The 26,155-nt window shown below is 32.6% G+C and overlaps 1 protein-coding gene and 3 non-coding genes across 4 annotated transcripts; 1 reads left to right on the forward strand and 3 right to left on the reverse strand.

Moving 5' to 3' along the window:
- Positions 1–4,261: 4,261 nt before the first annotated feature.
- Positions 4,262–20,207, reverse strand: LOC144849733 (vang-like protein 1). Its single transcript, XM_078706760.1, has 3 exons — positions 20,104–20,207; positions 9,207–9,510; positions 4,262–7,586 (listed from the first exon to the last, which is right to left on the reverse strand). Exons 2-3 carry the CDS (start codon positions 9,450–9,452, stop codon positions 6,198–6,200), a joined length of 1,635 nt encoding a protein of 544 aa, XP_078562886.1. The 5' UTR covers positions 9,453–9,510; positions 20,104–20,207; the 3' UTR covers positions 4,262–6,197.
- Positions 20,208–21,407: 1,200 nt separating this feature from the next.
- On the reverse strand, positions 21,408–21,526 carry LOC144851184 (5S ribosomal RNA). The gene has a single exon (XR_013614156.1). It is a non-coding gene; the product is annotated as a 5S ribosomal RNA (ribosomal RNA).
- A 311-nt stretch (positions 21,527–21,837) lies between these two features.
- Positions 21,838–21,956, reverse strand: LOC144851199 (5S ribosomal RNA). Its single transcript, XR_013614161.1, has one exon. It is a non-coding gene; the product is annotated as a 5S ribosomal RNA (ribosomal RNA).
- Positions 21,957–22,324: 368 nt separating this feature from the next.
- On the forward strand, positions 22,325–22,443 carry LOC144851202 (5S ribosomal RNA). The gene has a single exon (XR_013614162.1). It is a non-coding gene; the product is annotated as a 5S ribosomal RNA (ribosomal RNA).
- Positions 22,444–26,155: the final 3,712 nt, after the last annotated feature.

Below are 26,155 nucleotides of genomic sequence, written 5' to 3' on the forward strand. Positions count from 1 at the left end.
GAGGCATTTGATAAATAGGCAAGCTGCCATAAAATGTCTCGACATGTTTCGAGAAACTATTCTCATCATCAGAACACAGAAAACAACGCCTAGAGTACTTATATACCAAAATGGTAAATTAACGGTGGCAATTATCATGTGAACATGTAACATAATGGCCCAAAATGGTATGATGCGAGTGTGAGAAAAATTGTATGAGAAATCGAAGATATAACGGTGTGGTGCGAAACAGCAGTAGTGCCTCTTTGTTGGCGGTGCGCATTTTCTAATGTATGACATGCACTTTGCGTTTGTTGTTCGGTTTATTAACTAACTCGTCAAAGTGACGAGTTCAAATCTAGTTTTTTTAGGTGATCATTTAGAATAAAATGATCACCTATTGTTATTGTATAAAATCTTTATTATTATTAGGTGATCATTTAGAATAAAATGATCACCTATTGTTATTGTATAAAATCTTTATTATTATTTTTTTTCTTTTTTTTTTTCTTTTTATTGTTTCTGTACACTATTTTGTGTAACAATTATCTCAAAAAGTTTAATGTCAATGATTACAAAAATTTCAGAATATCTTTCAAATAATATAACTTAATCCTAATAAGCTTTCCAGCGTGATCACTCATCCGTGACGACATTTATACGCCATTTTGCGAAATCACATTATCAATCATATCTCCATAATTCATTATCACATATTAATGAAATTCACTACACGTAAACTTCAGATCAAGGGTAAAAATATTAGCAAATAAAAACGCACGCGCACCTAGGTTCATGCGCGTGATTTCGCGCGTTAAAAATTTAAAACGCTCAAAATTAAGTTTTGATCAATTTAGAGCATGAATTAGGCCATTTGCGTGTTTCAAAAAATTACTGCGCAAAAATGCGTTTTTGCGCGCGCGATACTTAAAAAGCGTAAAAAATATGAATTTTTTTTACAAATCTCATTCTACTCACCATCCTTAGTACATTCACCAAATTTGAGTCAGTTCCGACTTAAAATAACGCTATACGAGCACGTTAAAAATGACAAAATGCGCACATTAATTTTACAAAAGTTCTGAAAATGGTGAAAAATAGGTCTTTTTTAAAATGAAAATAATTCTTCAGAATGCAAGATGACCCCCGATTTTTTTAATTTATTCTGGAAGCCATTGAGTTGTAGATATGAATTCATGTACACATTTTACGTACAAAATGTTTTGACGTCATCAAATGGCCACTTGAATTTAAAAATTAGGATTTGTTATCTTTTTGTGTAGATTATCACATTCAACAGAGCGCATCTTGGTTATGTGTGCTCGAATTTCGCACAACTTTCAGTATGTGCTTGCTTAATTAATTATCTTTATCATGAGTTGACACTATCTTCATTTTAATGACGTCATCACGCGTAAAAACTTGAATAACGTAGGCTGTGTAATTTCACCTTCGCAGTAAATTTGAATATCTTACAGCTCTTCAGAATTGAAGGTTACCTTGATGATTATAATTTATTATGAAAGCTGATGAAATGTAGATATTAATTCATATAAAAATTAAGCCTATCGGATGTTGTGACGTTAACATATGGCCAGTTGAAGTGAAAAAGTAGTTTTTTCATATTTTTCGTCAAAGTTATACACAATTCAAAGAGCGCGCACAGCGCTTCTACGTGCCAAATTTTTTTTCCAAATCTTATATTTTTTTGCTCAATTAATTATCTTTCGAAATTGTCATCTTAAAGTTTAGTTTGATAACGTCATCATGCCAAAAAATTAGAACATGTGTGTCCCGTAATTTCACCTATGCTACACTGTATATAGATATACAGTATATACTGTACATATTGTATATGGCATATAGGCACAACTCAGCACTATAAGCATATAATAGGATGGCATACATCAACATTTTCCGATCGTATGTTAACGTACGTGCATGTTTAAAAAAAATTAATTTCAGTAAAATGATAAAAATGATCACCTATAATTCGTCAAAGTGACGAATTAAATTCTAGTTTTTTTTATTTTTTTTATTTTTTTTCTTTTTTTTCTTTTTATTGTTTCTGTACACTATTTTGTGTAACAATTATCTAAAAAAGTTTAATGTCAATGATTACAAAAATTTCAGAATATCTTTCAAATAATATAACTTAATCCTAATAAGCTTTCCAGCGTGATCACTCATCCGTGACGACATTTATACGCCATTTTGCGAAATCACATTATCAATCATATCTCCAAAATTCATTATCACATATTAATGGAATTCACTACACGTAAACTTCAGATCAAGGGTAAAAATATTAGCAAATAAAAAGTTGCGCGTTTCAAGGTCATGCATGTGAAATCGCGCGCTAAAAATTTAAAACGCGCAAAATTAGGTTTTGATCAATTTAGAGCATGAATTAGGCCATTTGCGTGTTTCCAAAAATTACTGCGCAAAAAAAAATTTTGCGCGCGCGATACTTAAAAAGCGTAAAAAATATGAATTTTTTTTACAAATCTCATTCTACTCGCCATCCTTAGTACATTCACCAAATTTGAGTCAGTTCCGACTTAAAATAACACTATACGAGCACGTTAAAAATGACAAAATGCGCACATTAATTTTACAAAAGTTCTGAAAATGGTGAAAAATAGGTCTTTTTTAAAATGAAAATAATTCTTCAGAATGCAAGATGACCCCCGATTTTTTTAACTTATTCTGGAAGCCATTGAGTTGTAGATATGAATTCATGTACACATTTTACGTACAAAATGTTTTGACGTCATCAAATGGCCACTTGAATTTAAAAATTAGGATTTGTTATCTTTTTGTGTAGATTATCACATTCAACAGAGCGCATCTTGGTTATGTGTGCTCGAATTTCGCACAACTTTCAGTATGTGCTTGCTTAATTAATTAGCTTTATCATGAGTTGACACTATCTTCATTTTAATGACGTCATCACGCGTAAAAACTTGAATAACGTAGGCCGTGTAATTTCACCTTCGCAGTAAATTTGAATATCTTACAGCTCTTCAGAATTGAAGGTTACCTTGATGATTATAATTTATTATGAAAGCTGATGAAATGTAGATATTAATTCATATAAAAATTAAGCCTATCGGATGTTGTGACGTTAACATATGGCCAGTTGGAGTGAAAAAGTAGTTTTTTCATATTTTTCGTCAAAGTTATACACAATTCAAAGAGCGCGCACAGCGCTTCTACGTGCCAAATTTTTTTCCAAATCTTATATTTTTTTGCTCAATTAATTATCTTTCGAAATTGTCATCTTAAAGTTTAGTTTGATAACGTCATCATGCCAAAAAATTAGAACATGTGTGTCCCGTAATTTCACCTATGCTACACTGTATATAGATATACAGTATATACTGTACATATTGTATATGGCATATAGGCACAACTCAGCACTATAAGCATATAATAGGATGGCATACATCAACATTTTCCGATCGTATGTTAACGTACGTGCATGTTTAAAAAAAATTAATTTCAGTAAAATGATAAAAATGATCACCTATAATTCGTCAAAGTGACGAATTAAATTCTAGTTTTATTTTTCTCTTGTAATTATTGTAGACTGTAGTGATTAAACTGAATATAGTTTTGTAGTATGTTTAAAAATTAATGTATCAATAAAACAAATGTATTGTAACTGTTGTTTTTGCTTTACTTTTTGCACTGTGATTGCAATTGATTGAAGCCCACCTCATCGTAATGTGATGTATGTCTGAATAACAGTCATAAAATATACTTTATGGTGATTGAATGAAAAGATGCACATTGGTCTGTTGTTGTTAAAAGCATGTTAACTGTGTGTTTATTTTGTTTAACAGAAATATCAGTAATATGTTATCCACAGCTGCCAGGATCAAAGACCCTATATAACCACAAATAGTCACCAATATTCATCAGAAGTTATTATCAAGTTGAAATCAAGATTGGAATATTAGGTGAAATGCAGTATTTATTATTCTGAAATGAATTTTGGAATACAAAACATATTTAGATTGGATACAATACAAATAAAACATTCCAATTGCTTTTTTTGTTATGCAGCTGTAGCTATAGTTTTAGATACAAGTTATTTTAAGCTTTTCTAATGTTACAATAAAGGAGTTATGAGGTATGGCATTGCATTATATACAGTAGTAGGCCAACTGGACTGTAGGCCTATTAATCATTTATGATATTAAAGTGAAGTCTATGCTTTTTATTAAACTTGGCTTGTATGTGCATTGTTTTGAGTCATACAAAATCTCCACAAATATTCAGATCTCTCTACAAGAACATACACATTTATTTCATCTATTAGTTGGACATGGTTTATATTAACAAACATGAAAAAGGTTAATTAACTGTAGCACATTAAGTGGGTGTGCATTCGGTCCCTAGGTATGTTTATTAAGAGGTCATGCGGTCAGGGTAAGGAGGCTATAGGGCCCAGAATTTGGTCCAGTAGCTGTTAGACTACTCAAATGGAAGATAATTGAGAGAAGTACAGTACAGCATTTCAAGTAATGGATGTTACTGTAACATCAATCAAAATACCCTTTTCACACTGCAAAAAGTAACAAGTTGTAACCAGGTTTTGTGTAAAGAAATTCTCCAAAATTTCAAAAAGGACTCACTTATAAGAGGCCTGCATTTGTTCTAAGATGTCCTAAGATGCAACTGCGCACGCGTGTGTTGCCCTGGTATCAAACTGACCAATAATAGTAATCAAATAGCATACAACTATGCTTTCTTCCGAGATTTCTCACAGTTTGTATATGCGTGTATGAAAAATGTAATAAGTCGGGAACTCCTTACAACTTGTAACAATTTATGCAGGTGTGAAAAGGGTATTAATATGTCAATTCATAGTGTTCATAACCATAATGAATACATTTAATAATTTTAAAATTCTCTCACTGTATTCAACATAAAATAAATGACAGTGTGGTTGTATCATCAATTTTCAAATAATGATATCTTGGATACAATACTGCAAGGTCAAATGTCAAATTACTACAAGAAGATAATGCATTTATTTAACTGTCATTTCAGAAAATACAACAAAAACACATTTCTATAATATTCATCTAAAAAAAAGTTATATACATCGTTTGGTTTGTTTTAATCTTTGTACAAATACTACACAAAAAAAAAGAATTTAAAAAAAAGGATCTGCAGGTTGGTTCGGAAGCATTCTTGGCAAATTGTTATGTAAATTTGACACTATTAATAAAAAAGTTTTCAACAACCGATTTTTTTTTAATGAACTAATGTACTGTAATTAAACAAGATAAATTCTTGTAGCACTTTGTACCACTGGTTGTATGTTAAAATATACAAATGAGCCTCCTGTTACAGTGATAGGTCTTTACTTATTGTAAATAATTTGTTATTTGTTCCAAAAATATAATGTACTGTAGGGCCAAACACAGGTATTCAGCCCAAATTCTAGTTTACATTAATTGCTGTTCCTTTGATTCACCCACTCTAATAATAAAAACATGTTGTCATGTCGTAACCATTTGATTATGTTTAAAATCTTTTTTGAAATTAAAAAATTTTAAAATATAAAATTATATAAAATAGCAATTAAAAATGTTACAATTTAACCAAAATTGCCTAGGCCGGATTAGTTTGAAAACAAAAATGACTGAGCAACATTTTCAACTAAACCAATTACTAATAAGATACCATTTGGTATACTGCAGAATGGGATCAAAGTATCAATCAAAGTATTGTACGTCTTCAATATTAAAGAACTCTAATTTTAGGATAATTATTTTGAAAAGATATCTCTTAGTTTATGCTGGAAATTATTAACAATTATTAATGTTACTCTTACAAAGAAATTATGTACTATAATTGATACTTCTGAAAACGTGCACAGTATCCAAATGAAAAATACAGTAAACTGTTTAAATGTTGCCTTTAAGATCAAAAACAATAATCTTATATTTACAGGTTTTTAAATTTGAAAATCCAACATTGTTTTGCGACATTTAATTTGATCTTTTTCATAGAAAATACAATTTCTGAATGAATTTATGTAAAAACTAAAAGATAAGATTTTTAAGTAAAAAAAAAACTCTTTAAAAAATTATCTTTGATTGGTGACACAATTGGAGCTACAGGGTACAGTATATCTAATAATATGAATCAAGATGGCAAAATTTGTTTTCTTTTTAATTTGTAACTTCTAAAAGCTCTGATCAAACTGAGGTCTCGGATTGAAGACGTAATGTAAATTTATTATCTTTATAATCGTACGCTTCTTCAAACATTCTAAAATGCGGAGTTTTCATCACAAACACTTGTAGCATTACCTCCCCTTGCCGCAATTGAAATGTATGATCTGCTTTTAATGGACGTGAAACAACTGTGTCTGACACAAGTTCCCAGTTTTCACACTTTGATTCCACACGATGCGTTTCCACTATACATGGACCTGGTTGAAGGAATGCCTCGAGAAAAGCTTTTGCCGATAGATTGTAGCTGATACATGTCGCTAAATGCTCTATAATTTTTTCCACAGACCATTTCGGCTGTTGTCTCGTGACACGTAAATATTTTTGTAATGCTCGCGCTAATGACGGGAAGATTGACTGTGCAGCTTCTGTTGGATTCATTATTTGATGATGTCCGTTATCCTGGTGCAGTCGCTTGATATGTGTGAAGGCTTCCTCTGCGGCAACTTCAAGACGTGCTCGTCGCTTTTTAACCCGGCGAACATAATCCTCTTCCTCGTAAAATCGCTCATTGCGGCGAGCGTCTCGTTGATGAGCAGATGCTGCCATTATAGCACGCGACCGTTCTGCTGTATTGTTACCAGGACCATCCACATTGTAAAATTTAAAATTTGAGAGTCGTTTAGCAATACGAGAAGTTGGCACTCGTAACAAATGAGGATTATAAATGGAAAAGTCACGGTAATACTGTTCTAAGATCCATGCAGCAGCTCGTTGAATACTTAATTGTCCTACCGAGTAAAACTTACTAGCTCCATCTGGTGAACGCACAACTTTAAGTGTGTACAAAGTTTGAAGTTGTCGTAATTCCAGTAATATTACTCCAACGTAATGTATAAATACAAGAGCATCGACTAACGAAACAGCATAGAGAACAATCCCATAATAGTTACTGTCTCGCTTACTTACAATCCGAACACAATAAAACAACCAATATGTGACGAGAAATACAAATACGAGCGCCATGAGTGTCATGCGAAAAACAAATATGCGTGGCAGTGTTGATTTTGGTTTTCGGAAGAATAATGCCCAGCTACCAATAGCTAAGATAAGCAGCTTAAACGACATACTTATAAAAAGACCTTCGCAAGAGGTATCGCATGGAAAAAGTTCGTCTGCCCACATAATCTGTGGTATTACAACAAATGCAATTGGTGACAGGAATGCAATAAACGACAATATTCCTGTTACTAATAATCCAAAATAACGACTACAGTCAAATCCCACACTATCTTCAATACCTTTGGCAATCCTTGTGAGGTCGTCCATTGACGAACGGTCGGAGGTTCCGGTAATAGCAGTTGTGTTGTCTCCCCAGTTATCATCTTGAGGTAAAATTTGGACTTCAATGACCTACAAAAATAATATTTCAATTGTGTTAATAATTGTAAATATTTTGACTTTTATCTGGTAAACGAAATGTATTTCAACAACTGTGCCCTACAGTAGTGCTCTTTCTTTTTTGAATTGTTAAAAAAAGTAGTTTATCCTTTATAAAAATTAAAATCAACCAAACAAATTAATATTAATTAATGTATAGTAAATAAGTGCAGTGCAAGATTAACTATACAAAATACAAATAAATTAACTCTCCATGGTAACAGCTTGGAACTACGTAATCATAACGTTTGTACTAATGGATGATTCATCGAGTCTTCCATTTTTATCAAGCAATCCGCATCCATAGATTCAGTGAATCGATGTACAGTATAGTGCATGAGTCATTATGTTTTCATTGTCATTACTTTACTGTAATTATCTCTATATTATTTATTGAATTATTTTGGGGAGAGCAACCCTCATTTAGTAATATTTATTTTATTTTTATCTAGCAATCCACATCCATAGATTCAGTGAATCGATGTATAGTGCATGAGTCATTATGTTTTCATGGTCATTACTCTAGTGTAATTATCTCAATAATATGTGTTGAATTATTTACAGTACAGTACAGTAGGCTATTTTGGGGAAGAGCAACCCTCATTTAGTAATATTTTAATGCATATTTTCTTTCTACTGTATGTACAGTAAGTTTCCATAAATATAGTAACATCTGTTAAAGTTTACTCATGTGCATCAATTTCATACATTATTTACTGTGTACAATGATATTGTACAATTATTCATACAATAACCCTTATTACCAATTGTTATTAAAAAAAAATTAGTAAGTAGTTATTACTAAACAGATGACATATTTTTATGATAATGATCAAAATATGCATTTTTTATTCAAACTCTTTATACGTACAGTACAGTGCAGCATAGCATCAAATTCTCATTCTCTCTTAGTTCAAGTACAAGGCATTGTATAACATTATCACCCACATAATTATCATCAAATTATGCACTGTTTATTCCAAACTCATTAAATAGTAATTTAGATGCAGGATGATTCAAATTCTAATTTCTAGCCCAAGTGGATGACAGCACGCGATTCAAGTTGTGTGTCATTGGGTCATTCAGCGCCTATTAATATGGATATCTTCAACCTCTGTAAGCCTATTGTATTCCAGTATAAAGTACTGTGACCATCAAGATATTACTCTATGGTAATACTGATTCTAAAAATATTATTTTTGGGTTTGTGTTTAAACATGCAATAAACTTCTTACAGAATATTCCCAACCCTCACAGTCACAACTCTCATACGCTCATAAGTTTTTTTTTTTATTTATTTGTCATATAATGGACAGCTTAAACTAAAAATAATGGTTCTTCAATTGACCACTGTTGACCTTGCATTACAGCAACTATCATACTGTACCGTTTCGACCGTCTGAGTTGCATTTGCGTATCAATGTGAAAATAGATTAAAAATCACAAACTTGGTACATAAATATTTTAATCTATTTTCAAATAAATAGTTCTTCAGCATTATGCAGCATAAACAGGACCATACTCACAATAAAAATAGATATAATTGATTTATTTTTCATTTTACATATACAGTATTACAGTAGTTTACTCTACCTCATCTCGATCATCTCCCTCTGATCTTGGTGGTGTCTGTATCGTCACCGATCGATCGCTTTTATTCATCCCACTCCTTCTCCTTGATGGTTCATGATCCGAGTTCTCATGATTGCGTGAACGCCGCCCTCGTCTGCCATAGTTATAATCACTGTCATCGTCACAGTCGGTGTCCCGGTTCTTGTAACGCCTGTTCTTCCGTGAATGGTTGCTTTTTTCGGACTGAATAGTTGTGTCCGAATCCATGTTGGTGTGGAGGGAGGGTTGCGCAAGTCCTACTGTTAGAGACAGATTGCTAATTCATCTGCAACAAGAAGATGAAAATAGTAAATATTCAATCTACAGTACCATGGATACAGGCAGATGTTCAGATTGTACATACAGTACATGAACATGAAAAAAAAATTGCAACAAATCTGTACAACATGCTATAAAAGTCAACTTTCAAATAAAGACTTGACACTATAAAGTCAATAATATCACATATGAGAATTAAAGGATGAGCAGCAGCGTGTACTGTATAATAATAATAATTATCTGTAGTTTAAAAATAACCCCTTTTATAACAATGGAACATCCCAGTCAGGTATAAAGAAGGGTTTACAACCTTTTACCCAGTACTTGAACATGATGATTGATTTAGTTTTAACAGTTATATTATTAAAAATAAATTGTTCTCCTATGATATTGAACTGTATATTGCAGTAAAAATAATTAGTTGACTGCATTAGAATAAAATGATGTACTACATGAGCTACAGTACTGTATAATGTATACAGTACAGTAAAATGAGAGAACTTTTGAAGATTTTAGGAAAAACTTGTTGCTCATTGGTCAACACCAGCAAGGTACGGAATCATCAATGCAGAATTATATATTTTATGGTCTGATCACCAACTTTATCAGACATGGGTAGACTTTTACTACCACATATAAACTTTGCATGAGTATTTCAGCTGTTTGTCCAACATCAGACACAACCATACTGTACTTTCTAATCTATATTCACTTTTTTTTAATACATCACTTTGAAATAAATTGTTGGTTTTTAAAAACAAATACTGTAGTATGTTTCTTCTTTATATGCGTCTTTAATATAAACATTTTTTTTCCAATAAGGATCAAAATATTTGAAAAAGATGAGAAAGCAAACTATAAATAAAATATGAGTTTCTCACAAAATGAAGAAACTGTTTACTAAATTACAGATGATAATGTTCTAACATTAAAGTTCTCTTTCTCAGGTTGTTTTTTTTATTTAGAAGCCTCATTTTGTTTTTTATATTTCTATACACTCTATAGTAAAGGGAGAAGAAACGTGCCTGATTATCGTAAAGAAAGTATGCATTAAAGAAAAAAACAAATAAGAATGTCAATAATGATCCAATAGAGGAAGCGTTTCATAGACAATGACCCTGCATTTGAACAGGTGTTTGCCACAGCTAAAAGCTTTTAGTGTACAGCCAAATTAATCATATTATTATTATGACATTTTGAAAGCCTAAAAACACTATAATAGTAATACTGTATCTTATCTGAACATTTGCTTGTCAACAAAAATTCTTTTAAATGGAAAATTGAACTATGTATGTACTGTGAATACAATTTGAGTATTTTCTTGGTAACATTATTATATGGATTTATTTCTGAAAGTAAAAAAATCAATCAATCCATCAATCAATCTAAAGTTTATTGCTTTACAGAACTGTTATATGCATGTTTCTTCATATAAATTAAGATGTTAAAGAAACTACTTGACATTTCATGTGAAATTTGAACCAGTCACATAATGGAATGCTATGAAAATATATCTTGCAACCTGACCCAATTGATATGACCAACCACAGTGCAGGTAATAGATCCACTTAGCTTACCCCAGGAGGCCTTGCATTCATCATGAAGCATTTATACCAGCCTCCTCTCAGACAATGTCAATGCCAACACCAAGGCCAAGGAAGTCAAATATCTGGCAAAGCATTTTGAAAAGGAATGACTTTCCCTCCCACTGTCTTCCAATGAATAATAAACACAAAAAATGGATATGAACTAGTTTTACAGTACAGTAAGCACTTTCAGTATAATATTGTATACAAATACTGTAAATAGAAGGGCATTGAAAAAAAAAAAAAATAAATTGTGTGGGAAAAAACCTGGTAAATATAACTTTCACTGATCAGTATGAAGGGCTAGTGTTGCCCGAAAGCTCTGCAAATTTTTCTGACTATTTTGCTTTAGGTTTTTATTTAGGTTTTTGCTTATTTTATTTTGCATCTCCATTGAGATCTAAACTTTTTCCTTTTCTGTGGAATAACCAAATATGGCACCATCAGGTTGTACTACAGTACTGTACCTATCTAGTGTATTTTTTTTTTCGCCATGATTTCTGTTACACATTATCAATTTATGTACATTTGAACCAAATATTATATCCGCTTTAAAGAGTTGTAACTACTTTTCATACCACTATCACAATCTTTTAATTAAAATTCTTCAAAAGTAGTACAGCCTTTCAATTTCAGACAACTTGAATGATCATATCATCCCTGAGGGATGTTGCATAGCTTCAGAATTATCATAAGGACATGAATAAGCATGGAATGTTTTACTTAAGAACCAAGCTTAATGTTACTGTTGGTTTATTGATCCAATGCCTGGTCAGGTAAACATGTCTATGCAGATTGCTTTGTTAGGAAACAATGCAGACAATGTCTAGGGCTATTGTATTGTACTCTCTCCTATTTCTCTTTACCAGGTTCTTTGCTCTATGCTCCTACAGATGTGTGTATGTATGTACTGTATATGCCACATTAAGTAAAAAGGAAGAAAACAGAGATTACTGTATCATGCCAGTATTAAATCAATTACACAATTAATATTAGAAATGATGGCAAACATTATCTGTATTGTTTCTGGTAGAAAGCAATTGTCTATATTTTTTTCTTACGCACACATAGAGTAAGCCTGACTGCAAAATTGTTCGATTGGATCGCATTTTGCATGGCTGGCGGCTCAAACACTTCACCCTTTTCTAAATCATCGCCAGCTGCAACACACATTGTGCTCAGGTCCTTAAAGTTTAATTATTATTTTGCGTAATTTTTAAGATTTTACGGAACACTAAAGTCGCAAGATTCTCTTCAAATGTGCGGTGTTGTTATGGCAGATATTGTAAAGATTGACAGATACAGAAATCAATTTGTTGGTAACAAGCCAGATTTTATATAAGTACATATGTACTGTATTGTATACTATCATTGGACTTTGATAAGTTGGCAAATATGACCTGTTGAAATTATGTATCTAGATCAAATACTGTAACATTAGACGGTGTTAGCAATTATTAATGAATGAATTACTGTAAATTCACAGAATATCTAAATATTACTAATTTATTCAAGCATATCAAGCATTCATATTTCAATACACTTAACAGTACCAAACTCTGAACTGTATGTGAATCTAGTTAATTATTTTACACTAAAAAAATTGCACTTGTAAGTTGTATTTAATGTTTTTTTGTACAGTTTTCTATTATTCTTGATTTACAGTAGAAGCAGGTATTTCGTTTTTAACATGCCGCCAGTCAATTACTGTAGTTCATTTTTAAACATTATCACTTAAATATCACCCCTATTGAACTTGATGGCATAAAGCTTATAAACTGCTTTCTTTGCCTCTCCCTAAGCACGATTTATAGCCTACGGTAGCCTTGTATGTTTACAATTAATGCCAGGCTGGCTGTAAACTATATCCACTTCTACTTTATGAAGCAATGCGGTTTTGTGCTTGAATAAGATTACATGACAGTATGCAGTGCAGGCTAAAAATTCCTTCTGGTGTTAGCAAAAATACTGTACACTTGACTAAATCATTTGGCACCTCATATTCAACATTGTACACTACACCACATGACTTTAGAACACAGTACTGTACCAAGGCCAAATAAAAAAATGTGTTGATACATTACTGTACTGTAAAGTGTAACTAAAGCTAAACAGTACATACTACAAATTTGCAATTTTCTTTCTCGCAAAACAACATCTTTCAAATCGGTATTTAGTGAAATTAAGCTTCACAAAAGGTTATAATTCTGCTGAAATCCAATACCTATGCTTTATTGTAGTACAAATTGCAGTATTCACACAACCAAGATTTAATACAAAAAGCATGCATTAGTTTAATTACAACTATCGCTACCACTCCCTATGGAAAAACATTGCCATTTCCCATGATTCCATTCAACAGTTAAAACCACATTGCAGATCTCCAGTTAGTCCAACACTACTGTACGTACAGTATATTGTATCCAAATATTACTACTGTACATTTTGTGAACAGATTTCAAGAAAGACCAGACATTCCCCTTGATACTGACCCTGTAATAAACTACATTAATTATAAACAGTTCTCTATACCATCTTCAATTCAATCTATTTAGAATAATTTACAGCTATTATGCAGCAGATTGTTTGAACAGTCACTGTAGATAATTGTGTACATTATGCTAGAATAGAGCGAACCAAGCATGTAAACATAAAATTAACAACTATGCTAAAGAAGATTCTTAAATATAATTTCATCAGAAACAAATTTTAAGCATGCTTACTGTGGCAAAGACAAATTAATATTTAAAATTGTATTTCACTAGCAAAGGTAAATGCAATACAGTAGAAAATATTTTCCGATTTCGACGCTAAATTTGACAAAATGAAATCAGAAGCTGGGAAAAATGAGTTGTCAAGTAATCATACACTCATAGAAACAATCAACAATATTAATTACTTCCTTTTGTAATTGAATAGGAAGCAATATGATAATAAACAAACTACTAAAATACTGCTGTACTACACAAGTACATCTGCAAGGTGACACAATTTATTTATTTCAACTTTATCCAAGGTCAAAAATATGAAATAATTTAATGATATGCTATATAATCAAAGGTATTGCAAATTAAACATGTTTCCCACTTTCCAATGTATTGTAGGCACGACACACTTGAGTTGACCAATCACAAGCAGAAGTTTATATGATCTATCAGGTCATGATTTGTCAAATTACTTGCAGGGCTTACTGTAATCCCTGTGTTGTGTTCAAGTGTGAACCAAACCAAACTTTTCACAATTATGAAATATTACAACTGCAAAAAACAATGTCTGGCTAGGAAAAATACACCGATTTATAATATCTAAACATCTAAAACAATTCATACAGTACAGTATTTTCAAGTTCTATTTTTCTTTATGGTTTCTTGCTGTATAATGATTTTATTTTAAGTACATTTTCAGTTTATTGTAGTTATGTTGAGTCTCCAATATACAGTACTGTAAATCAAATAAATTACACAAATCAAAGTGGTGTTGGTAGTCTATAATATAAATGCTAGCGTATCTGAGTTACATCTGCTGCAAGTGCTTGTGATCAGTTAACTCTCTGATATCTAAACATGAGCAGTACAATGCAATACCCAGTGTTGGAGGCCACTGCTGATAGTTAAAAATGTACATACAGTACAGTAACTGTATGAGTACATTCGATCAAGCACTTCCCTTGAATGATGTGGTACTTTATTGTTTGAAGTTGTTTAGAAATCACTGTATTGTGTTGGAAAAATTACAGTATTTTAATAAAAAATGTCAGAACAATTTTTTTTACAGTGCCAAACTACACGCATGAATAAACTCACTACCTGCTAAAAACTATGACAAATTGGACAGTCACAAAACACCTTTCTTACATCAAAACCATTTCTTTGTTTACACCTGTTCTTTTGCAAATTCCTGAGCCTATAGTTAGCACAACAATTGCTAAGGTAAGCCTTTTGTTCCTGCTAATATCTATGAATTTGAGTGGAGGATACAAACACAATCCTGAAAGGTATTTCTGATCAACTTTTTGATTTACTAAGCTGTTGGTTTCAGGAAACTTGTGTTGTTTTTCTAGTAGGGTCAGTCAGGTCATAGAATAATTTACAACCTGTTCAAGCTGTTAATGTACTGAAAAATAATGTTGAAATATTTGAATTTAAAAGATCTTTAGTTGCAATTAAAAATAACTCCGCACAAAACTTTTGGCATTTAAGTGCGAGTTTCATTTTTCAGAAAATAAACACAGTACTATCATATTTACAGATCAGAGCTGATGTGGTTATGTAAACCATTTCTATCTGTGAAAATTACAACTATCTTGACATCCTTAAAAAAAATTGCATTTGTAAAAGTTTAAATTGCAATATTTGAAGTTTATAAAACGTAAACTCAAAAAAGCCAATCATTTCATCTCATTTCAACAAATCTTTGTTTATTTTAAAAGTAATCTTGCGTCCTGTCCATGTGTTTAGTAATACTGTTGACCCATGGTCTTGTGTACGTATCTGCTTTAGTTGCATTCAGAATTTAAAGTAGGAAGAATTATCTTCAAAGTATACAGTACAGTATGTGGAATTAAACTCTTATGTATAGTACCATACCCAAGTCTTATAACATATTTGAAAAGAAAGAAATTACAGTACTACTGTACTGTCAAGATAAACGTCTTAAAAAAGATATAATAAAAGAAATAAAAGTCTTACAAATTTAGGATTATGATTTTCAAAACAAAGGTCACAAAACTGTGTCAGTAAAAATAGGTATGGTACAGTAGATAAGGTAGTTATATAGTGCAAATGAACTATTGAAATCAAATAATCTGATTGTGGTTAAAAATAAAGTACTATTCTTAATATTTTCGTTATTCCAATATTGTAAACAATAAGCTGGTAAGTACAATTAAGATGGCTATCTCTTTTACCTTTGTATATATTGTCCATGGATGTGTATAGGTTTTTCAACCAACCTACAATTTTCTTGAGTACATTACACAGGTAAAGTTACTGTATGTCTGAATTTCAAAAATATCCTTTCATGTTTTCGGTAACTAATTTGAATGGTAAGAATTACAAATGTCCCTGACAAGCCAGGGCCTGTTTCTACTTCATGTTAACTAAAATAAGCAATAAAACTATAGCATTATACAACAGATACACACAATTCATGTTTTTTATTGAAATGCACAGTACTTGACAGTACATGTACTATATGTACATGTATGTATACAAGTATTGTATAGAACATGTACGAAATAGAGTGCACACCAAATAAAATCAACAAACAATTTAGAGAAATATTAATAATGTACACTATGGCAGTGTACAGTATTTTTATGAGCCTCATTTTTACTGGCAACAAATTATTATCCATTTGTTTATAAAAAATCATCAAAGAAGACTCACTCACTGAAAAATAAAACTATACAAATACAATTATACTAGAGAATTGTGTACATTACTTTAACACAGTATTATTAACATTACATTTGTCAGTTATTACAGTACTATCCTACAGTATCTTTTGAATTTCTGTAATCAGGTAGTACACACTGAACCTTCTAAAGTTTAAACATTAGCATATATAGCTAATATAACTAATATTTGCATTATGATAAAATAACTGGTAAGTTTATCTTTTAACAATCACCCTATTGTGTATTTTGTACAACAAAAACATATTCAAACTGTTGTTGTAGACAAGCACTGTGTTTTAGAATGAAATTCTGTGATCAAAATTAACTCACTAAGTAACATGAGCTAAATTAGAAATTCATGGTTAAACCAAATTACCATTTATAATGGTTTTTTTTTATATTTACGTATCCAACAGCGAGCAACTCGCCAAATACTCGATGGATAAACTACAGTATTTCATAATCATGCTTTTGTTTAGAAACTTTCTAAACTAAGTTTCATTTGAGTCTAAGGAAGTGGAGTTGAAAGAGTTATAACCCTGGCAATGCCAAAAATAAAGTAAAAAATATAATAATATATAATATATTAATCTTCCAATATTTTAAATTAACAATTGGATAATGCAAGGTTTACTCTCTTTAACTAACCGACAACTCTTTCATTGTCAATCCTTTGTTGTTCCTACTGTATCTGTCAGATGTTGAGCTTGGAGGATAAAATCATATTTGGCAAGCCACATCCGAATGTCATGCTTAATCGAAATTGCTTAAAATATAGTATCATTTAAAAAGATTCAGTAAACATACTTGACAATGAGAGGACTTCCATCATTTATCGAAAGTTCACCGTGACATAAATACCTACCTATTTTGTAAAAAAATAAAATATAGGCCAAGTTGAAAGCAATAAAATAAATTCAACAATGTTGAAATACCTGATTATTATCCAACAACAGTGGTGAGACACAAATAGAAAAAGATGAACGCAGGCTAGACAATAATTACACTTTTTATTTTCTTCTTTTTTCTTTTAATATCGTTTGAATAAAGTCTGAATCTAAACAGCTTCAGATTATGATAGCGTAGCAGAAATACGGTGTGAGATAATTGTGCTAGAATAATGCTAAAAAATAAGTAAACTGTACTGTAGGAGTTGCGGTAGCCAATTGGTTAGGACATTTTCCTAGTCATACAGAAAGCGTGAACCACAGAAAGACATCAATTCCTGACAAGATACTGTACCAGTTCACTGTAAATGAGTACATGGTTGAAAAAATACTAGATTTCTAAATAGGCCTATTATCTATCTAGATGGTAAACAGAATGGTGAAGAAGAAGCATTTGCTCATCAGACAGTATATTTTCGATTGAATGTCTTTTAAAATACCAGATACACATTTTTCTTTTGTAAATTGTTAATGTAGTCAAATTCGCGTGAAAGAGGGAAGTTAAGTAAATTGAACGAACGATATACTTAGACCGAAACATACTTATGTATTTCCAGGGAGAGGATTACGGTCGAAGCGGCCGCCAACCAAAGCGGCCGCTAGTTCAATAACGGTAATTTGTATGGAACGCCGTGTGCTCTTTGATTGTCGTTGGTTTGTAATGTAATCTTTGATTGTCATTGTTTCGACAGGTTTTCTTTACTCGGACGTAAATAACAATCTACATTATTGTAATGTAATTTATTCTCTTTATTTTACAGATTGAATGTGATACGTTCTTTTAAACGAAATGGCGAATCGATGATTAGCCTACTTATTTTAACTAAATGATTTTAAATAAATGATATATATGTTTAATAATAAAGTCAATAACATTCATTGTGGTGTTTGTGTTGTATATTAATATAATATACTGTATAATAAGCCAATTATTAAGAATGATATACATTTTTTCAATAAAGTATATCACAATATATAGTTTTGTTATTGTAGCCTATATTAATTAATCAGTAAAGTAACTATACTTTAGTAGTTTCTTCTTCTTTCTAATTTTTTTTACAATATACATGATTTTATACCTTCAGATATATAAATCAATTTAAAATGAGTTTTAAATACTAATATAAGATGCAAGTGTCTGTACGGTACGGTAATTAATTACGCCAATTTTTGCTAATAACTCGACTGGCGTAAATTATTATTGCAATACTGTATAAAGATTCGATAGTAGGTAAACGAGATATAAAGATTCGGCAATACCGTACGCAAACTATTAATGCAATATTGTATAATAACGATTCAATAGTATGTAAATGATATATAAAGATTCGGCAATACCGTACGTAAATTATTAATTCAATACTGTATAACGATTCGATAGTATGTAAATGAGGTATAAAGATTCGGCAATACCGTACGTAAATTATTAATGCAATACTGTATAACGATTCAATAGTATGTAAATGAGATATAAAGATTCGGCAATACCGTACGTAAATTATTAATTCAATACTGTATAACGATTCGATAGTATGTAAATGAGGTATAAAGATTCGGCAATACCGTACGCAAATTATTAATTCAATACTGTATAACGATTCGATAGTATGTAAATGAGGTATAAAGATTCGGCAATACCGTACGTAAATTATTAATGCAATACTGTATAACGATTCGATAGTATGTAAATGAGATATAAAGATTCGGCAATACCGTACGTAAATTATTAATGCAATACTGTATAACGATTCAATAGTATGTAAATGAGATATAAAGATTCGGCAATACCGTACGTAAATTATTAATTCAATACTGTATAACGATTCGATAGTATGTAAATGAGGTATAAAGATTCGGCAATACCGTACGTAAATTATTAATGCAATACTGTATAACGATTCGATAGTATGTAAATGAGATATAAAGATTCGGCAATACCGTACGTAAATTATTAATGCAATACTGTATAACGATTCAATAGTATGTAAATGAGATATAAAGATTCGACAATACCGTACGTAAATTATTAATGTATAGATTCGATAGGAGAGGGTCGAGAAACGTCGTGTCAGTTCAACGTTATATTTTCCCTTCACTACCAATATAATGAGATATACAAAGTACGTAAATTATTAAATGATTTGATAGTATGTAAATATTAAAAATAGAATATAAGATTCGATAGCATGTAAGTTAATATTAAAATACATATAAAATATACATTGATTTAACGGCCGGCAAACTTATTATACAACTTGTTATAGAAATATAAAGAAGAGCTGTAACTCAACTCGCTATAGGCCATGGCGTTGACAACATCAATCCAAGATTAAAGCGCACACGGCGTTCCATACAAATGACGATATTAAATTGGCGGCCGCTTTGGTTGGCGGCCGCTTCGACCATACTCCCAGGGAGATACCTCCCTGCTATATCGTATGCGTTTTTAGATTGTTGAATCTTAGCTTGCTTTGGTGTGCTTGTTCACATTGTTCCAACCGCAGGCGACCGACCGATGCTCAGCTACCTAGCATACCATGCACTACATTGAGAACACACTTTTAACTATCAACTTAACTTCACATCTTCGACGCATTGGTTTTCAAAATATATTGTATTGTTGTTATTATTAAACTACAGATACGGTTTATTCAAATGTGATGTCTTACCTATGCAACTCTGGCGAAATAACGATGAAATTCCACAAAACAAGTAACATCCATTAGCCCAAAATATTTCTTCTTCGCGACGACGACGCCAAAACCAAACCTTCCTTTTCATCAATGATTTGTATAGGTGAAACCATTCAATTAGTAGGGGTGTATAAAAACATAGGCCACTAAAAACGTAATCTCTTAATGTTTTATGACGGATTAAAAACACGAAATAACACGTCTTTAATTAAGGAATTATATAATGTGATGTATATCACACGTATTATTCTGATAACATTTGATGACATGCCGATATAATCATGGTCACCTGGTCAATCGTTTGTCTATAAACAATACAAATTAATTACTGTACATAAAGAAACCGAAGCATGTTTAGTAGGCCTACATACATGGGATCAATAATACTGTACTATAGAAATATTTTTTATTTCCAATTAGTTTTTTAATGTGTCATTTTATTGTCACATAATAGTTATTCACGTTAACCAAACAATTATTTACCTGAAAAAATGTAATTTAAAGCAAAAAATACTTAAATTGTCTTGTGGTTTTTGGGTTATAATTAAACGTTTCTTTTCTCTTTTTATAAGAGTGAATAAATATATTTTTTTTTTGTTACAGAGAAGTGAATAACTTTTGTATTTGAAGTAAAATACAACAAGAATTGATACTTTGATATGTCATAATTGTGCAATTGAAATTGAAAAATAAAAAATACTGAATCTGTAAAAGATGATGTGCTTATTAAATAATTTAAATAAAAATGATGTCTAAATAATTGCTTTATTATACTAGACAGACTCAATTTCTGTCACTTTAGTTTATTTTATTGCTAAGGTCAAGCCTAGATGCTTAAAGCGTGAACAAATTGTATCCTATTACAAACAAAAATTTAACTATTAGGTAGGGCCGCCTATATGGTGGACTGTTTTGATAATAATTCAATGATTATCAGATCTGACAGCGAATTACAGTATTATAATATCGGCCTAGATTGACAGTCAGTCATGCATCTATATAATACTGTATTATCAGCAAATGTTTCATAGACTCTCTTCTCTCAGACGTGCTCTGGGGTTTGTAATTTGAGCATGACCCGTCCTAGTTTACAAATTATCAAAAACGTCAGGCTCTAGAAGTATAACTTGCTGCTTGATATAGCTTCTGAATGAGTAATCCTCTGGCGATGAAAATTTTGTTCTGAATACGATATACAATAAACGTTAATAATAAAAATGATAGGCTTATAATCAACAATGTCATGGGGTTCTCTAACTTTAAAAAAAAAAAAGAAGATAAGTCTACAGCACCCGGTATTCCCAGGCGGTCTCCCATCCAAGTACTAACCGGGCCCGACGTTGCTTAACTTCGGTGATCGGACGAGAACCGGTGTTTTCAACGTAGTATGGCCGTAGACAATCAAAGTATTGTACTATGGTGGTGTCATATTTCGTACTATAGAGGGCACCACATAAGCTTGATGCATACACCCAACTCCAAAACCCCACCCCCTTACTATCAGGTTATGATGGTCGGAAATATTGCAACAAACATCATCTATCGATTAGTGTATATTAATTTATGAATTTATGTAATGTGTACGAGTTGCAGAACAAATAAACCAACAATTATTTATTTTTAAATAGTGCACCTTTAATACGTTGGTTGTCAACAAAAACATGTTTAAAAAAGAGTTTAGAACTGAAACGAAAAAAAAAACGAAAAAAAAGTCTACAGCACCCGGTATTCCCAGGCGGTCTCCCATCCAAGTACTAACCGGGCCCGACGTTGCTTAACTTCGGTGATCGGACGAGAACCGGTGTTTTCAACGTAGTATGGCCGTAGACAATAAACGTATTTTACGTTGGTGTCATATTATTTACTATAGAGGGCACCACATAAGCGTTATACATACACAACACTCCCCCCATGTACCGTAGCTAACATGTTTTTGTTGACGACCAATGTATTAAAGGTGCACTATTTAAAAATAAATAATTGTTGGTTTATTTGTTCTGCAACTCGTACATTACATAAATTCATAAATTAATATACACTAATTGATAGATGATGTTTGTTGCAATATTTTCGACCATCATTAAACCTGATAGTAAGGGGGAGGGGGGGGGGGGTGGGTCCGTGGTGGTGTATGTATCACGCTTATGTGGTGCCCTCTATAGTACGAAATATGACACCATAGTGCAATACCTTGATTGTCTACGGCCATACTACGTTGAAAACACCGGTTCTCGTCCGATCACCGAAGTTAAGCAACGTCGGGCCCGGTTAGTACTTGGATGGGAGACCGCCTGGGAATACCGGGTGCTGTAGACTTTTTTTTCGTTTTTTTTTCGTTTCAGTTCTAAACTCTTTTTTATAATCAGACCTGTTAGTACTGCCGTAGCTAACATGTTTTTGTTGACAACCAACGTATCAAAGGTGCACTATTTAAAAATAAATAATTGTTGATTTATTTGTTCTGCAACTCGTACATTTAATACATAAATTCAGAAATTAATATACACTAATCGGTAGATGATGTTTGTTGCAACTTGACGTGGATCCTACTAAACACCACCAGATACCTACTAGAGCAATAAATCCTACCACCAGAGAGCAGCCACCTGTTTGGAGAGAGACACGGATGAATGCGTTCGTTTCGTTGCTATAATGTTTATGAAACGCATTCGGTTCTGGAATACGACGGCGAGAAATTCAACTTTAAACTTCAATTTTTATCAGTTTCTGACAGAATTAAGCTTTGAAATTTGCAATATACCCTTAATAATCAATTCCAAACAGGTGGCTGCTCTCTGGTGGTAAGATTTATTGCTCTAGTAGTAGGTATCTGGTGGTATCTGGTGGTGTTTAGTAGGACCGCCCGACGTTGCTTAAAGATGTATTGTCCCTTGAAACACAAAAAATGAAGGTCAAAATATTCTAAATTTAAATTGGCCATATCAAAGTAATATTAAAGTTATACACTTTAAGTCAAAAATTCGAGCCAAAAACAACAAGTTTACGTAATTGACAGGTAAATTAATTTGATTACATTTCGTCGGGAAAATCGTCGCGAGAGCGAAAGTAAACAAAGATTTTAAACCACGAGTATGCATTATGCATGGTGCTAATTAGGATTGTTTACAACTCGTCACGGTTGAGAACAGGGAGTAGTAAATTAATAAATAAATAAATAATGAAATCTCCCTGGTTGAGAAGATATTTTCACACAAATCGCGAGGAAGTTTTATGATTATGCATACAAGCGCGTTGCATTATGAGATTTGTTTTGATCGAAAACTTAGACTGAAAGTCAAAGTTATTTTTTTAACAAAAAAAAGTCTGTATTTCAGTTAAATGGTTATTTTTCGACTAATTTTTGGTGAAAGTTAATAACTATTATGATGCTTCAAAATGATCCACTTTTTGTAAAAATCTTTATTTTTTTAGAATAAGTCAAAGGGACAATACATCTTTAACTTCGGTGATCGGACGAGAACCGGTGTTTTCAACGTAGTATGGCCGTAGACAACTTTAATATGGTGTCATATTATTTACTACAGAGGGCACCACATAATCGTGATACATAACCTGTATGTAGAGTCGCGACTAAAAACGAAAAAAAGTCTACAGCAACCGGGTATTCCCCACCAGGCGTTCATATCCAGCCAAGGTCCTAACCGGGTTCTCAACAGACCAATCATTGAGTTCCGTTGAGCAGACAATCTGCTCAACAGACCAATCATCTACTCCTGTTCAGCAGATGTTTTATTTACTAAACAGACAAATCGTTGAGCAAAAAATGGATTACGTCATTATGAAACGTCAGATCACAGGCATAAAGTTTCCCGATCGGGTCCTCCTAAATACCAAGACCTACCAAGAACTACCAAGACCTACCAAGAACTACCAAGACCTGTCAATTTAAAGTGTTAATTTAACGAAATATGATATATATAGACTTCTAATAGCATTTCCAACAATAAAACCTCAATTTTAGCGCTGTATAGACACCAAAAATGTTAAATAATCGACAAGTTTCGCGTTCGCGAAACGAACTGAGTTGATGCATACATTGCGTCACAAATGTCCGTATTGCGTCAACTAGTATGACCTACCAAGAACTACCAAGACCTGTCAATTTAAAGTGTTATTTTAACGAAATATAATATATATAGACTTCTAATAGCATTTCCAACAATTAAACCTCAATTTCAGCGCGATATAGACACCAAAAATGTTACGAAAATGTTAAATAATCGACAAGCTTCGTGAAATGAACGGGTCCTCCTAAATACCAAGACCTACCAAGACCTACCAAGACCTACCAAGAACTACCAAGACCTACCAAGACCTGTCAATTTAAAGTGTTAATTTAACGAAATATGATATATACAGACTTCTAATAGCATTTCCAACAATAAAACCTCAATTTTAGCATAGACACCAAAAATGTTAAATAATCGACAAGCTTCGCGTTCGCGAAACGAACTGAGTTGATGCATACATTGCGTCACAAATGTCCGTATTGCGTCAACTAGTATGACCAACCAAGACCTACCAAGACCTGTCAATTTAAAGTGTTATTTTAACGAAATATAATATATATAGACTTCTAATAGCTTTTCAAACAATAAAACCTCAATTGTAGCGCGATATAGACACCAAAAATGTTAAATGTAGGCCTACGACCCAGTGGCCTATGACAGGAGAACTGCGTCGAGTGTCAGTGAGCCATACTAGTTGACGCAATACGGACATTTGTGACGCAATGTATGCATCAACAACTCAGTTCATTTCACGAAGCTTGTCGATTATTTAACATTTTCGTAACATTTTTTGGTGTCTATATCGCGCTGAAATTGTTGGAAATGCTATTAGAAGTCTATATATATCATATTTCGTTAAAATAACACTTTAAATTGACAGGTCTTGGTAGGTCTTGGTTGGTCATACTAGTTGACGCAATACGGACATTTGTGACGCAATGTATGCATCAACTCAGTTCGTTTCGCGAACGCGAAGCTTGTCGATTATTTAACATTTTTGGTGTCCATATCGGGGTGTGTAGAAAGCGACGACCTCGAATTGGACGACCCCAACGACCCGGGCGACCTCGAATTGGACGACCTAGAATTGGACGACCCATAACACGAAACCGACGACCCCTATAGCCTAGCCTAGCCTAGCCTAGGCCTAAGTGTGGTATTAACATCCCGAAGCCGAACATAGCCAAAGATCTTTAAACCATACCTTATATAATACTCGCAAGCAAGCAATTGGTTGAAAAAATACAGAAATATCGCCATTTGATACTGAATGTGTCGACACGAACAAACGAACATATATGGAACGCCAAGAGTGCATCATTAAAACTGCATTTGACTCGATTGGCACACGAAATATCATAAACATGGCAAACCGGGTAAAAAAACGGCCCCTTTTTCAGCGGCGGGTAAGGTTTGCTCAGTGGATTGGACATCGCTAACCCAAATAATCAAATCAAATCAAATCACCTTACCCGCCGCTGAAAAAGGGGCCGTTTTGACCTGATTTCCCATGTTTATGATATTTTGTGTGCTAATCGAGTCGAATGCAGTTTTAATGATGCACTCTTGGCGTTCCATATATGTTCGTTTGTTCGTGTCGACACATTCAGTATCAAATGGCGATATTTCTGTATTTTTTCAATCAATTGCTTGCTTACGAGTATTATATAAGGTATGGTTTAAAGATCTTTGGCTATGTTCGGCTTCGGGATGTTATACCACACTTAGGCCTAGGCTAGGCTAGGCTAGGCTATAGGGGTCGTCGGTTTCGTGTTATGGGTCGTCCAATTCTAGGTCGTCCAATTCGAGGTCGCCCGGGTCGTTGGTGGGGTCGTCCAATTCGAGGTCGTCGCTTTCTACACACCCGTCTATATCGCGCTAAAATTAAGGTTTTATTGTTGGAAATGCTATTAGAAGTCTATATATATCATATTTCGTTAAATTAACACTTTAAATTGACAGGTCTTGGTAGTTCTTGGTAGGTCTTGGTAGTTCTT

The sequence above is a fragment of the Antedon bifida genome, chromosome 8, assembly GCF_963402885.1.
Source record: "Antedon bifida chromosome 8, ecAntBifi1.1, whole genome shotgun sequence".
Taxonomy (NCBI): domain Eukaryota; kingdom Metazoa; phylum Echinodermata; class Crinoidea; order Comatulida; family Antedonidae; genus Antedon; species Antedon bifida.

Coding starts and splice junctions, on each gene's coding strand:
- LOC144849733 (XM_078706760.1), bottom strand. CDS start 9,452: ATGGATTCGGACACAACTATTCAGTCCGAAAAAAGCAACCATTCACGG. Junction 7,587..9,206: donor AGGGAGATGATCGAGATGAG/GTAGAGTAAACT, acceptor TTATTTTTGTAG/GTCATTGAAGTCCAAATTTT.